Raw genomic sequence first — 15,625 nt, 5'->3', positions numbered from 1 at the left:
CACTATAGACATGAAGACTGGGTTTCTACTGTTTAAGGACTCCAGTGCTCCTCGGCTATCGACAAATACAAAAACATTTTTGTCGTCATGACGTACTTCCTCCAAACACGCCAGAATGGCCTGCAGTTCAGCTTGTGTGGATGATATATAATTACTAAGCCGGAGTTCAATTATCCTGTCCACAGTCCCAAACTCCGTATAATCCCTTATTAGGACACCACACCCTGCCCTGCCATCCTCCGCCACCGACCCGTCGCAATATACATGTAAACTGTTGCCTCTTGGTAACCGAGATATCATGCTTCCATACAAACACCGTAATTGTCCCGGTTCATGATGAATCTTTTTCACCTTGAGGGGTACAATTTCGACGTCTATTTTCTGTACTTTCCAGGGAGCAGACATATTACACTTTCGAGAGGGTTTACAGCAGTCAAGTACGTCGTATTCCCTGAGGTCATGAGCTAATCCTCTCGTATAGCGAGTCTCCCTCAGTTTCCTGGAAGTGTGTACGTCACTCAAGCAGGTCTGAACGCTCTCAAACAGCTTATCCCCTCCTTTTCTCCGCATGAAACGAATAGATACTCTAGTGTTAATGTCACGGACTCTATCACACACACTCTGTAAATTTAATTCCATTCTCATTATTTCAATCATTGCATTTCTTTGACATCCAAGAATAATCCTCATAGCCTCGTTCTGTATCAGCTCTATTTTTTGAATTCTGCCTTGGCCTGTGTAAGACAATACGGGTGCTGCGTAGTCTATCAGGGATCGAACAGTGCTTATGTATAACATCCGCAAGATAGGTACCCCAACACCTTTACCAGAAAAAGCCAGTGCTTTTAGAGGATGCAGACGGGCTTTACATAAGGTGCTGATATGATTTATTTCAGCATTTTTACTCTCACATGTGTATCCAACATACATGCCCAGATACTTGTACTTCTGTACACGGCTCAGTTCCACACCATTTAGAGTAAGTGTTATATTTCTTCGTTTCCTATACTCGTATTTGGTTTTATCTGCATTTATAACTAAGCCTAACTTGTGACAGGTTGTACCAAGTATGTTAAGAGCATCTTGAATTTTGTTCCCAGAAGTGCCTTGTATAAGAATGTCATCAGCATATATGATCGTCGTGACCCCTGGAGGATACATCTCTGATGCTAATCTGTTCATTAATACATTGAATAAGGTGGGACTTAATACTCCCCCTTGTGGGGTACCTAACTGAAACCTCCGTTCCTCAGACATGTATCCCTGGTAATACACCTGACCTTTTCTGCCTTGCAGGTAATCCCTTATCCAGTGTAGCAATCTCCCTGTTATTCCCAGATTGGCTAATTCGTATAAGATTACTTCCCCATTGGCTTTATCAAACGCTCCTTGTAGATCAACAAAAACTCTACAATTGTCATCCACATTAGACAAACACTTTAAGAGACAATCCGCAGTACTTTTGCCTTTGATAAAACCAAAGAGATTATTGGACATGTTATCACCTACAAGGTAGAGTAGCCTATTTAACAAAATCCTTTCCATCATTTTACAAAAGCAGGATATTAAGGAGACAGGTCTGTAGCCTCCGTTTGACTTAGGGATAGGAATGATGACAGCCTCTTTCCATTTTCTTGGTAACTTTCCCTCTCTATAACTCATATTAAACAAATCAAGTAAGGGATTAGGTTTCATACCGGCTAAATAATTAAGTATGTCATACGTTACTCCATCTTTTCCCGGAGCAGTGGAGCTGCCACTTTTTATAGCATCCAGTAGCTCATCGTGGGTTATCTCAGTGCATGCTATAGATCTTGTATTTAAGGCACATAAAGTTACTCCATTTCTAATATTTTCCCATGACTCAATGGTGACTCTCGTGTCTGCAGGTAAGGACTCCATACCAGCAGCACTTGCCCATTTATCTACTAACTCATTAGCAACTTTCCCTGGATCTGAGTGAGCAATGAATTTAGTCTTACAACCCCTGACTTTATTTACTGCTCTCCATATGTCTTTAAGGTTCTTAGTATTACCAATGGCCTGAGCAAAGTCTTGCCAGTATCTGTCCCGCGCCTCCTTCCTCACCTGACTGCATTCCCTAGCCACTTCCAACATTGTATTTTTCTCCTCATCCCTCATTCCATTTTTTAACCATGCTTTATGCGCACCCCGTAGCATTCTCTCCCATCCCTTGACTTGCTGATCATTGGAATATTTAAATTTCTTAGGTCCGTGCGTCTTGCTTCCCCTGCCCCCGTTATTTTCCCTCTGTACTAATTTCTCTATGTTCTCGACCATGTCCTCGTAAAAACTATCAACGCAGAGCGGCGTGTAATGTTGATACCAATCTCCCATATTTTGAATAAAATAATTTTTCATATCTTTCTTAATATTTAGCCTTTTCCTTTGAAAGTGGACTTGTTTTTTCCCCAGTGGTAATTCAACGTTCAAGGCAAAGTGGTCACTAAGTAGTTCCCGAACAACCCGAGCCTCCCCCATAATCCCCTGAGAGTTTAAAACGCAGGCATAGTCAAGCCGTCCTCCCCTGATGTGAGTTGGTTCATTGTTTCCCAATAGACAGGTATCTGGATGATCTTGTAGAAACTGTAACCACTTGACCCCATTAGTATTAATACTACCCACTGTCCCAAGGCTTGTGTGCCGAGCATTAAGGTCCCCAATGACCAGTGAAGGATTAGTATAAATGCAGTCAGGTAAATAGTTAGCGTCGAAGCAGTTCCTGGATACATACAAATTAACTACAATAAATTCCCCTTCCCTTAATGATAATTTAACACAAACACTCTCTATACCTTGCGTTTTTGATGGCGGTTCTACTAACTCTGCTGGTATGGAGTTCTTAACATAAATTGACGTGCCTCTGATGTTATTTGCAGCGAAGAGGTGAAACCCTTTATAGCCATTTAATTTCAATAATCCTTCATTCCTATCCCCTGTCTCTTGGAGAGCTACAACATCAATATCATTTCCCATCACATAACAATGAACATCTGTAACCCTGTTTCTCAAACCATTAACATTCCATGACAACACTTTCAGTCTAGGGTGATCCATTATTAATCAATTCATTGCCTAAGTCATCCCCAATAAGTTCACTAAATGATAGCCATACCTTGTATAACATCTCCCACCTCCTCCCAAGTTCACCAGTAAAAGCGACATTGCGATTCTCAAGAGATTTTTTCAGCCCTGAGATGTCCATTATTGGCCCAAATGATTCCTTCATTTTATGTGTAATTATAGGGCTCTTCCTTTCACTACGACTACCATCATTCACACACACTTCACTTTCCTTCATTTCATCACTCAATATTTCATTTTTGTCCTCAACCACTATATCCTGACTATCCTTCACCGTTTTGTGATTTTCCTTGACCTCCTGAACGTTTAATTTAGCCTCGATGGACTCGATTCTCTGCCCCAGATTTTGGAGGAACTCACCAACTTTTTTAAGTTCAGCCCACACTTCCTTGACCATATTATTATGACCCTCTCTCTGAGCCACAGTAGCCACTTCACTCACCGTTACACTGTCACTGCCGGAGTCCTGAGTGGTGGCGTGGCTGCTTGTTGCTGGAGCCTGCCTAAGTAAAGGTGACTCCTTTACCCACGCATTCGTCCGGTTCACTGGCACTGTTTGGGGCAGACTGTTTTGCTGTGCTCCCGGTGTCTGGGTAAGAGCTCTTGCTTGCTCTGTAACATTCACCGGCCGGAGAACAGCCATACTCGGCCTCTTGCTACACACAGCCGAGCTCGCATTGTGAACACCTCCACAGTTGCAGCATCTGGGAACTATTTTCTCACCCAGATTCAGTCTGTTTCTACACACAGTAGAGAGGTGAGACTTTCCGCAGAAACGACATCGTGGATCATTTTGACATCTCCAGGATTTATGCCCCCATCTGCAGCATTTCAGGCATATTATGGGCTCTTCCACATACTTTGCTACATGCCTGTAGCCAGCCCCGGTGATGAACACTTTTTCGGGTACGTCACCTCTCACTAGAGCCACCACCTGACTCCTAGCTTCACCTTTAATAAGGTGACGCTTGGCCCACACAAATCGTTGGTCGTCGAGTATAAACTCGGGGTCCAGAATCTGAGGGTATTTATAGATAATTACCTTCGTCAGCTTCTCGTTCCCCTCCGGTATTTCCATAAGAATTCCATCGTATCCTTGCTGGGTAAGATACTCCACTGCCTCCATAGAACCTACCGTTAAGTAAGGTCTGTTTACACCTTCCTTCAGCAGGGGCTCGAACTTGCGGTGTTCTCTTCCGAGTTTGACGGTCCACAGCAGCTTCTGATGATAGGCCAGCGTGCATGAGGCAGGGAAGAGAAGCCTCCATCTCCGCTGATCCTCACCTTCCTGACATCGTTCCGTCCGTTTGTCTGCATCAGTCTCGGCGTCGTTCTTCATTCTTTTATCGTTTCCGTTAAGTGTATTACTGTCCACACTACGCCTTGCCTCCTGTCTTCTTCGTTTCTTCTTATTCCTTGACAGAACTTCTAGATACTCGCCCTCCTCGTCTGACTGGCTGCTTTCAGGGTCCATGTTAATAACGCCGTGAGAAGTAGCCATGTCTTCTGGTGACTGAGTCTCCATCTCAGTACCCAGCATGGGGGGAGGGGGGGGGGGAAGGTGCGGAGCAGGTATCTTGACCCGACCGCGTCCCAGGTAAGACTATGTTAATCCTTTTGTACCAAGCTCTCTTTTTACCTATAAGGTTCTTCAAATTCTTTGTTATCCACTTTGGGTCATTAGTATACGATCTATTCAATTTGTATGGTATACTACGTTCCTGTGCTTTGTTTAGAATATTCTTAAATAAGTTATATATTGAATCCACATCGAAATCCCCATTTAAGTCACCTATCGCTGGGTTCATGTCTCGCTCCAAGACCGGCCCACACCCCATACCCAAGCTTTTCCAATCAATTTGACCCAAAAAATTTCTTAGGCTATTAAAATCAGCTTTTCGAAAATCTGGCACTTTAACAGAATTTTCTCCTACTGGTCTATTCCATTCTATGCTAAATCTGATTTCTTTGTGATCACTGCTCCCTAGCTCACTCCCTATTTCGATGTCATTAATTTGCGTTTCCCTGTTAGTTAACACTAAATCTAAAATATTATTTTCCCGTGTTGGTTCCTTAATGTGTTGCGTAAGAAAGCAATCGTCAATTAATTCTAGAAAATCTTCTGCTTCACTATTCCCTGTTTTGTTCAACCAACTTCAACACTCACACACAACACATAACTGAGAAAATCACGAAAACAGTTGGTATACTCTCTAAGATCAGATATATGTTCCCTACTCTGCTCTCCTCTCACTATATTATGCACTTATCTTTCCCTATCTTAACGGGAGACATCTCCCGTCACGCAGGGTGCAGTTGCACCTCCACAGATCTCCAGTATCAGCTCTTGATACTGGTAATGGCTCGAAAGGGCCACCACTTACGGGCTATTCAATCCCGTGCCACCTTTTGGGTAGCTTAATCTTCATCAATCAATCAATCACCCTATCAATCACAGATTATGGTATCTGTGCATGGGGTTCAACCTCTGCAAACTACCTCAAGCCCATCATCACCCAGCAAAAATCTGCTATCAGGACAATAACAAACTCTGCTTTCAAACAACACACAGCTCCCCTGTTCAAATCCCTAAGCATGCTAAACATAAATTCACTCCATACATTCTTTTGTGTCAATTACATTTACAAAATCCTTTTCTTAAGTGCAAACCCTGTTCTAAAACTCTTCCTGGACAGATGTAATAGAGCACATAATGTTGTTGTTGTTATAGATTCAGCTACTGGGAACACAAAGTTCCAAGAAGCACGGTCTATGGTGAGCCCGTAGTGGATTTACCTGGCACAGGAGCGGGGCTGTAACTGAACACATAATCATTGTTGTTGTTATAGATTCAGCTACTCGGAACAAGTTCCAAGTAGCACGGGCTATGGTGAGCCCGTAACTTACCTGGCACAGGAGCGGGGCAAGTAGTACGGGCTATGGTGAGTCCGTAACTTACCTGGTACAGGAGCGGGGCAAGTAGCACGGGCTATGGTGAGCCCGTAACTTACCTGATACAGGAGCGGGGCAAATAGTACGGGCTATGGTGAGCCCGTAACTTACCTGGTACAGGAGCGAGACAAGTAGTACGGGCTATGGTGAGTCCGTAACTTACTTGGTACAGGAGCGGGGCAAGTAGCACGGGCTATGGTGAGCCTGTAGTGGACTTACCTTGCACCAAACACATAATCAAACACAAACATACCAGACATAAATATCTCTTTGACATCCCCAGAGTCAAACTTGTGTAAACACTCTGTGCAAATAAAGGGACCTGGTCTATGGAACTCACTCCCTAATGAATTGAAAAGCTGTCCAACTTTTATCTTATTAAAAAATAAAACAAAAAGTCCCTTATTTCATCTTCATAGTTTCATACCTTGTGCTGTAACTCGCACTGTATCTAGTGTTACCCAATCCCCCAATATATATAGCTATGCCATACAATTTACCATTGTAATTATTGCTGGTATCTTGTATCATATTATACACATAGTTATAATGAATCTGCAGGTAATGAATCTCTTAATGGTGCACATTCCAAATGTAAACTACGTGAGCAAGAGTTAGGACATACTCTTCAACACTTATCTATGATTTTCATGTTAACAGTGATTTCAGATCAAACGGTATGAGGTACTTTGAGCTGTGTAATTACTTCATACACTCAGGAATATTGGAAGATATTGTGCTGTGCCCAGAGTTTGCTAGTGGAGAGTAATAGATCAGCCTCGCATTTCATGTTCTCTTCTGAGTCCATGTATGACTAATCAGCCTGTGAGATGGGGATATTTTTATCTCTATACTCTGTAACGGGTCGTTAAACTTTGTATTTTAAGTCATAATTTTAACACAACAACAAAATTAAACTTTTCTAACTAACACCCTTCTTCTGCTCTCCGCTTACCAAACCTTACGGTAAAATATGAAAAAGAATAAATCAAATTTCGCGCGACAGCAATGTGACGCGCACCATATTGAGATCGAAGACGAGGTGCGAGTCTTTCGATCCCAGCACGGAGCCTGCGACCATTGATCAGCTGACATCATATGACACTGGCGCAGACGCTTGTTGTACTGTTTCGTGAACGGGAGCTGTCAAAAGTAGGTCCAACTACAATATACTTGTGTGTTCTTGCACATTCACTAAGTACAGAGTTAGTGCTTAATATCCAAGTAAGTGGGGAGACGAGTAATGAAGGGAGCAGCACTGGAGATAAGGTTTTGAGTTGTAAGTGACAGTAAATCTGTTGATGCCCGGCTCGCCCCAGACCCCCCCAGAGGAGGTATCATCTGCAGGTTATACCTGCTTGAGGGTCTTGTAGACGCTCTGAAGTCTCTCTATCTTAATTTGTGATGAGGGTTTATGGTATTGAGACAATTATAATTGTTACACGTTCCTTCGCCAGTGTACTGGGATGCTGCGGGAAAGGGAGATAAAATAGGATTTATTTTTATATTTTTGTGAATGCTTCACCTTATATTCTGATAAATGTTCATAGTTAAGCTCCACATTGCTAGTAACATAGTTTTAGCAAATGTAAATTATAATGCTTATTGTAATTAGGCATCTGAATAAAGTCAGAAATACAAGTCACCGCCGAGGCCAGTCTGTGTCATCTCGTGTATCTAACACTTAATGTTTCATTCTGTTACTAGGTGCAGTATTTTATTTAAGTATTGTGAAAATGGCGTATAAATAGGACAATTTGGAAAATACCAGTGAGGCGAGAGTTGGGTTCGTTCTCGGCTTGCAGTTGAGAATCCCAGGTGAAATAGAAATGGTTGGGTACATATTCTATCGCCTAATGCTCCTGTCCACCTGGCAGTAAATAGGTAAAGTACCCAGGCGTTAGTCGGCTTGTTGTGGGATTGCATCCTAGGGAGGGTCAGTAATTCGACCCGGTGGGGGGGTGGGGGGGGACTTTGATATAAGTCTATGATGTACTGTGTGTATAAACTGGCTGCCTGTCCCCTGACACAGTGAATTAAAAAGTCTGGTAATACATTGTACTGTACGTAATTCTTTATCGCTGATCTGAATTTACGAACTTGTAATATTTCATAATTGCACTAAAAATAGGCTGGCTGGAAGGGCCTGATATATTTAAAACGTATCTGGAGATGTATAAGTGTGAGAGAATGTAGGAGGCAGTGATTAACAATTATTTTACAAAATTCGGTTAATTGTACTCAGTACTGTACTGTAGTCTATAAGTGGTATATTTTTATATTAAAAAATGCTTTCTTAATACTGTACATTTAGTTTAAGCATACTTAGAACACATTCATATTTTGGTCCATATATTTGATAAGTATGATATAAGCATTAATAATGATTTGGTACTGTAAGGGTCCACAGTGAGGGGAGTAAGTTTTGAGTCAGTCTCAGACTTGTCGACTTGTAGCCCTTTTCCTCCCCCCCCCCCCCTTCATTCGTTTAACCATGTTCCATAAGCTTTTCTAGCACTAAAGTCTAAATCGGAACCCAGGAGTACTGATTACTCGTACATGGTGCTCAAATATTTGGTCAACCTAGCTCACATCAGAAAGTTGTCTGCCAAAATCATGGTTCACATTCTGCCATGTAGATCATTCCAACACTTGTATAAATGGCACATACAGTATCATGCTTTTAACAAGCAAGTGAAGGAAAAGTTCATTTGTAGCTTCTTATCGACATTAAGAGCACTGGAGCCATGGAACTATCCCTTCCAGTACAGTTATAAAATGGTAAAATACCTGTGCTAATGTAGTCGATGAGTAGCCGGACCGAAGACATGATGACCAAACCACATGTCGGAAAATTACGAGCTTTGTCATGTTTTCATGTTCTAATGTGTGGTTTGGTCATCATATATTGCCAATCCAAGACGACCCAGCACAACTTGTTGCCTCTGGGATATTAGAGTAGATAACTGCAAAAGGCCCATTGGACCATTTAAAGCAGCTCCTATTTTTGCCCAACCTTGCTCACTCGTATGTCTACCCAATGCATGTAATGTTCCTATAATTCCACATTTATTATGTTCCCAATAATTTGTTGCATAAAATCCATTTTCTAAACTGGAGTTTACCTAGGGTTTTTCTGAATGTAATCCTATTTAACTTGTATACGATGAACAAACCACACATCAGAAAGTAAAGAAACAACGACATTTTGGTCCATCCTGGACCATTATAAAGTACTGTAGTGTAACAGAAGAAAAGAAGGTACTGTACAGATAAAAATATATAAGGTAAGAGAGTGAGAGGAAAGGTGAGGAGCAGGTAAGAGAGGGGTAAGAATAGGATGAATGTAAGATTCATCCTATTCGTAGGTAAAAATAAGAAAAAAGGTAAGAATAAGCAAAGAGGTAGATAAGAAACGGGCAAAGCTTAAATCAGATGACATTTATTAAGAGTGCTGTACAGTCCTAATGGCTTAGTGCACACATAATAATTACCTTACCTTATACTGTACTTGGATTTTTTAACAAAATTCTTTTTCATTCAGATTTGGCAATTTGCTTAGTTCTGTACAGTACAGTACTGTATATATAAATTATATATCATTTTATTTTGTATTAGTTACAGAAATGACTAGTCTTGGCCACCTGGAGCATGTGGCTGCTGTGCAGCGGGACTACATTGCTCAGCCTCGTCTCTGTTACAAGACTGTCACGGGTGTGAACGGTCCACTTGTTATCTTGGATGATGTCAAATTCCCAAAGTTTGCCGAGATCGTCAATCTTCACTTGGCTGATGGCACCGAGCGCAAGGGACAAGTGTTGGAAGTGAGCGGCTCAAAGGCTGTTGTCCAGGTACTTATTGTTACAGTGATTACTCTATAAGTATATAAATTCAGAATTAGCAAAAATTTATTCACTTTTCATTACATTTCTATCTTATCTCCCCCTCCCCTATGAAAAAGTACAGTTGTTACAATACTGTGCTGTATAAATTACAAATTTGTGGATTTGGTGTTGTACATAATATATGTTTTTTTAACTAAAGCTGTTGATAAATTTGTCACTTTATTTGATGTACAATACACTGCTGTACCAGGCTCTCGATTGAGGCAAAGTTACCTACTCATAATGGGTCCATAATAAAGTTTCTAGATGTTGACCCCCTTGTGGGCTCCAGTGGTAGTCATTATGTGTGATAAGTTTCTGCCTTCCATTTTATTGGACATTTTTTAACCATATGAGCTTGAGAAACCACTGAAAGGCAAGCAGGTTTCAGCCTAGTATGGTAACTGGTCTGCGACCATGCCATGACATGCCATGAAACCAAACATTTACATAATTTCCACAACTTCAGCACTTGATAAATTTTTAAAAACTTGCATAATAATTGGCACTGTGTGTGTGTGTGTGTGTGTGTGTGTGTATATACTGTACAGTTTAAAAAAATGTTGATTATTGTTTGTTTCTTTTAGGAAATTGGTTTTAGGAAAATCATTTCATAATTTCAAATTTTCAGGTATTTGAAGGAACCTCTGGTGTGGACGCCAAACACACTGTGTGCGAGTTCACTGGTGACATTTTGAGGACTCCCGTGTCGGAGGACATGTTGGGACGTATTTTCAATGGCTCTGGCAAACCTATTGATCAGGGTCCTACAGTATTAGCAGAAGACTACCTTGATATTCAGGGTAAATCAGACTTGTTATTACTTCTCATCCATAATTAATTTTGGTTCATATTGTGATTTTTTTTTTATATTCACGTTGCATAAAAACTAAGTATCATTACTATCTTGTAATGGTACAAGATAGTAATGATACTTAATGATTGGTGCTGGTGTGTGTGGTCAAGAAGTGGGTGAGATAAGTGGGCAAGATGGGTGCTGGTGCTGGGAAACATCTTGCCCACTTATCAAGTGGGTGAGATAAGTGGGCAAGATGGGTGCCGGTGTGTCGTCAACAAGTGGGTGAGATAAGTGGGCAAGATGGGGTGCCAGTGTGTATTAATGATCAAGCACATTACAAAATTTATTTTGTGAATCAAAGCAAAATTAACTGGGTCTCACAAAATGTCTATTATAATAAGAACAGTACAGTATATAGATCCATTTTTTTAGCCTTGATTGACAGTATACCAACTATTCCTGTTCCTTAGGTCAGCCCATCAATCCCTGGTCACGTACCTACCCAGAAGAGATGATCCAGACTGGGATTTCTTCCATTGACGTTATGAACTCTATTGCTCGGTAAGAGGCAGATAATTTTTGTTTTATTATAAATGGCAGAGTGAGTGAGTGAGTGGAGGCTGACAACCACCCCTTGTTAAAAAAAAATCCTAAGAAATTCAGCATTCATGCAATTAAGGGCTTAAACAAAGAAATGTTTGCTAGTCACTCACTCTTCAGGCTTGGAAATGATGTTAAAGAGGAGGTGAAATGGGGTGGTTCTTGGCCATCAGTTGATGGTAAACCAGTTTTTTTTTTCTTTCGAGGCGGAAGATGTACAAAAATTTAAATTTTGTCTTGAAAGTGTGCATTAAAACCATAGATTTGCCAAAGCAAGGTTGCATTGTATTTGTAATTAGCAAAATATATATTTATAGAAAATATTGTATTTAATGGATCCACACATCAATATCCTGTTTTCCTCTTGCATGCATATATATATATATATATATATATATATATATATATATATATATATATATATATATATATATATATATATATATATATATATATATATATATATATATATATATATATATATATATATATATATATATATATATACACACACACACACACACACACACACACACACACACACACACACACACACACACACACACACACACACACACACACACACACACACACACACACACACACACACACACACACACACACACACACACACACACACACACACACATTATATAAAATTATGTATGTATGGAGATGAAAGTGACATACAATGAGATTTTGTGAACAAATGTATATTAACTATTGATAGGAAAATTTGCCTTTTTTTAGGAATTTTGTTTGTTTAAAACACTTCAAACCACTGCCTGTACTTAAAAAGATCTTCTGTACTATATACAATGCTTAAACTAAACATCTTTTGACAGAGGGCAAAAGATCCCCATTTTCTCAGCTGCTGGTCTGCCTCACAACGAAATTGCTGCTCAGATTTGTCGTCAAGCTGGTTTGGTGAAACTGCCTACGAAGAGTGTGCTTGATGACCATAAGGACAACTTTGCCATAGTATTTGCTGCTATGGGTGTCAACATGGAAACTGCCAGATTCTTCAAACAGGTTTGACACTGTGGTTCATATGGCTTCTTAAGTCTAGACAAATTTCTGAAGAACAAATGTTACCATATTTTGTTAAAATTAGTTACTATTTTTTTGACTGTTCTCATACTCATTAGTAGTAAGATTTCTTTGCTTTTTGATAAACCTCTAGGTATGTTTAAAAATCTTGTATTGACCAATTACTTTATTGTATAGGACTTTGAAGAGAATGGCTCCATGGAGAATGTGTGCCTCTTCTTGAACCTTGCAAACGATCCAACTATTGAACGTATCATCACCCCACGTCTTGCCCTAACTACAGCTGAATATCTGGCTTACCAGTGTGAGAAACATGTTCTCATTATTCTTACTGACATGTCTTCATATGCTGAGGCTTTGCGTGAGGTAGGTATGAGGAGTTGAATTTGTCTGGTTAGTACATGAGGTGTGGCTTGTAAAGACCTGTTAATCATTATATGATTTAAGGCTTACAATTAGAGGATAATCCTGTTTTTAATAAGCCTTCTTATCACTTTCACTAATTGTATATAATTAATCACCAGCTTTAATGTTAGTCTTTTTTTTTTTTTTAATTAGAATAGATATTTCCTCAACTTTATAAGTTCCAAATTAAAAATGTACCTGATTTTGGGATTGATTCCAGTAGCATTGTGTGCATGTGCAAACACACTACCTAAAATATGTTTTATTAAAGGTATCTGCAGCCAGAGAGGAGGTACCAGGTCGTCGTGGTTTCCCTGGTTACATGTACACCGATTTGGCTACTATTTACGAACGTGCTGGTCGAGTAGAGGGTCGTCAGGGTTCCATTACTCAGGTCCCTATTCTTACTATGCCTAACGATGGTAAGAATTCACCTGTTATATAAATACAGTACTTAATTTGTTCTCCATGGAATGATTTTTGTTCATTCACTGCCAGTCAAGTATAGGTTAACTTTGCATCATATTACTTCGGAAATTATTGTGATAATGTAAGTTATAGTGCTTTATAATCTGACTTTGATTGCAACCGAGCTTATATACTTAATTTTCAACAGATATCACCCATCCCATTCCTGATCTTACGGGCTACATCACAGAGGGTCAGATTTACGTTGAGCGCCAGTTGCACAATCGTCAAATCTATCCTCCTATCAATGTACTCCCTTCACTTTCTCGACTTATGAAATCTGCCATTGGAGAAGGAATGACCCGCAAGGATCACTCTGATGTTTCCAACCAGCTATATGCTTGTTATGCTATTGGCAAAGATCTCCAGGCCATGAAAGCTGTAGTGGGTGAAGAGGCTTTGACTTCAGATGATCTGCTGTATCTAGAGTTCCTTGCCAAGTTTGAAAAAACATTTATTTCTCAAGGATCATACATGAAACGCTCTGTCTTCGAGTCCTTGGACATTGGGTGGCAGTTGCTTCGTATCTTCCCCAAAGAAATGCTCAAGCGTATTCCAGCCTCAACTCTTGCAGAATTCTACCCACGAGACCGGCCACAGTAGTGTACAAAAACTTACAGGTGATCATGAAATTTAAGGGATTTTACTTTTCCGGGCAATGGTTGTATATTTGTGAAAAATATATGGTTATCGTTGTTCATAGATAGAACAAAAGACAGACTGCATGGGTAAATGCTTAAAAAATTTATGAGAGTATAATCAGGATAAGAGTAATTTGTTAAGAATTGATCAGGTTATTTTGAGACCAATAGATTTTTTAAAGTAACATGTAAGTTTCCTTTTTTTATAGAGCTTTATCATTTTTTAATCATAATAGGAGCTAGTGTTGTACAGTCAATAAGATGCATAAATTTTTGACATAATTAATATTGCATTGATTATTTTATGGGTATGAATGGTAGCAGCAATACCATTTGCAGTATGCCTTCAGCTGTTAATTGTCGTTATTAATTTATATTAAAAATGTTGCTGCAAATTTACGTGTAAAAATTGTGAAGCGGCAAAAGATGCACAAATAATTTTTCCATATTTTCTGTACTAGTAATTTATATACTTTTGTTTTGAAAAGGGGAAGGGGGATGGAGAGGAGGAACATCTTGTATAGAACACTTGATAACAATGAAGCCAACAGAGCAAACTTGAAATGAAGATGCTGTTATGCATATTCCTGTAGGTTGTAAAAACTCTTCTTAATATGCTGGTGTTAATTAGCACAGCTTAGCAATGTGGTGTGGTTGTTGTATATATTAGCGGAGCAGTTGTTGGGTGCATAATATAGACGAGTAACATAGGTTTTCAACCTACAGTGAATCGGCGAGAAACATTGACGTACATTCCAGGAAGCAATCACAACTGCTCTCATTTTGCTTAAGAGATTATACTTTTATTTCATTGTAATTTATGTGTATTTGAGATTGTGTATAATATGTAGAGAAATGTAGTACAGTATATCTTTTGTCTGGATTAGAGCAGTGTTGTAAAGTTGTGGATATAATGACTGGTATTGTCTCCAATAAAATGTATAATAGTTATTTTCTTGATTTATTAATCTTCTCATTTTGTATAAGGTATTATGAAAAACTGAATAGTTAATACGTACTAAAATTCCCTGCTTGTTACGAAAGTTTGTTGTTGCATATTTTATTGGCATCCGAATTTCTCAATCTAAAATACAAATTCCTTAAATGAATTTGTATTGTGCTGATTATTATTTACATACATGTAAACACACCATTAAAACTCGAGGCCACAGATGATATTACATAGTAAATGTAAAACAATGATACGCACAGAAATAACAATAGCGTGCTATATCAAATGAACAAATCCACAGGGGCCGTGATGAGGATTCGAACCTACGCACGGGATGTTCCCAGATGCGCCTTAGTCTGGATTTGTTAATTAAAACAATGATGTTCTAAGAGCTTGAGGGTTATAAGTGCAAGATAGCCCATTATTGGCAGACCATGGTTTTGTTTAAGGCATACTAAGTTGGTATTAAATACACAGCAGGAGATATTAAGCATGTTAGTGCTGAGAAGCTCTTATTGTACTTGCCTGGGAAGGCGGGAAGGAATTTTGTACGCCGTTATATTTATGTAGGAGGCTTACCGTGTTTCAAAACAAAGTACCCAGTATAGTATTTAAATTTATTGCTTGTATAAGTGGTCTTCATTTATTTTGAAGGAATCATAATAATGCATCAAGTGCTGGTTGTAAATGATAATTGGGATGACTGAAGCAACATCATTTAAGAATAATAGAATTTTAAAATTACTTGTTTATCAAGTTCAAGTAAGTT

The 15,625-nt window shown here is 39.3% G+C and overlaps 1 protein-coding gene across 1 annotated transcript; it reads left to right on the top strand.

The window, feature by feature from the left end:
- The first annotated feature begins 7,076 nt into the window (after window positions 1-7,076).
- On the top strand, window positions 7,077-14,855 carry Vha55 (V-type proton ATPase subunit Vha55). Its single transcript, XM_069337155.1, has 8 exons — window positions 7,077-7,209; window positions 9,676-9,908; window positions 10,573-10,744; window positions 11,211-11,301; window positions 12,186-12,372; window positions 12,568-12,756; window positions 13,067-13,217; window positions 13,412-14,855. Exons 2-8 carry the CDS (start codon window positions 9,684-9,686, stop codon window positions 13,864-13,866), a joined length of 1,470 nt encoding a protein of 489 aa, XP_069193256.1. The 5' UTR covers window positions 7,077-7,209; window positions 9,676-9,683; the 3' UTR covers window positions 13,867-14,855.
- Window positions 14,856-15,625: the final 770 nt, after the last annotated feature.

This window comes from Procambarus clarkii, chromosome 37, assembly GCF_040958095.1.
Source record: "Procambarus clarkii isolate CNS0578487 chromosome 37, FALCON_Pclarkii_2.0, whole genome shotgun sequence".
Classification (NCBI taxonomy): Eukaryota; Metazoa; Arthropoda; class Malacostraca; order Decapoda; family Cambaridae; genus Procambarus; species Procambarus clarkii.
The sequence above is the reverse complement of the archived record's forward strand: the minus strand, read 5'-3'. Positions and strand labels throughout refer to the sequence as shown.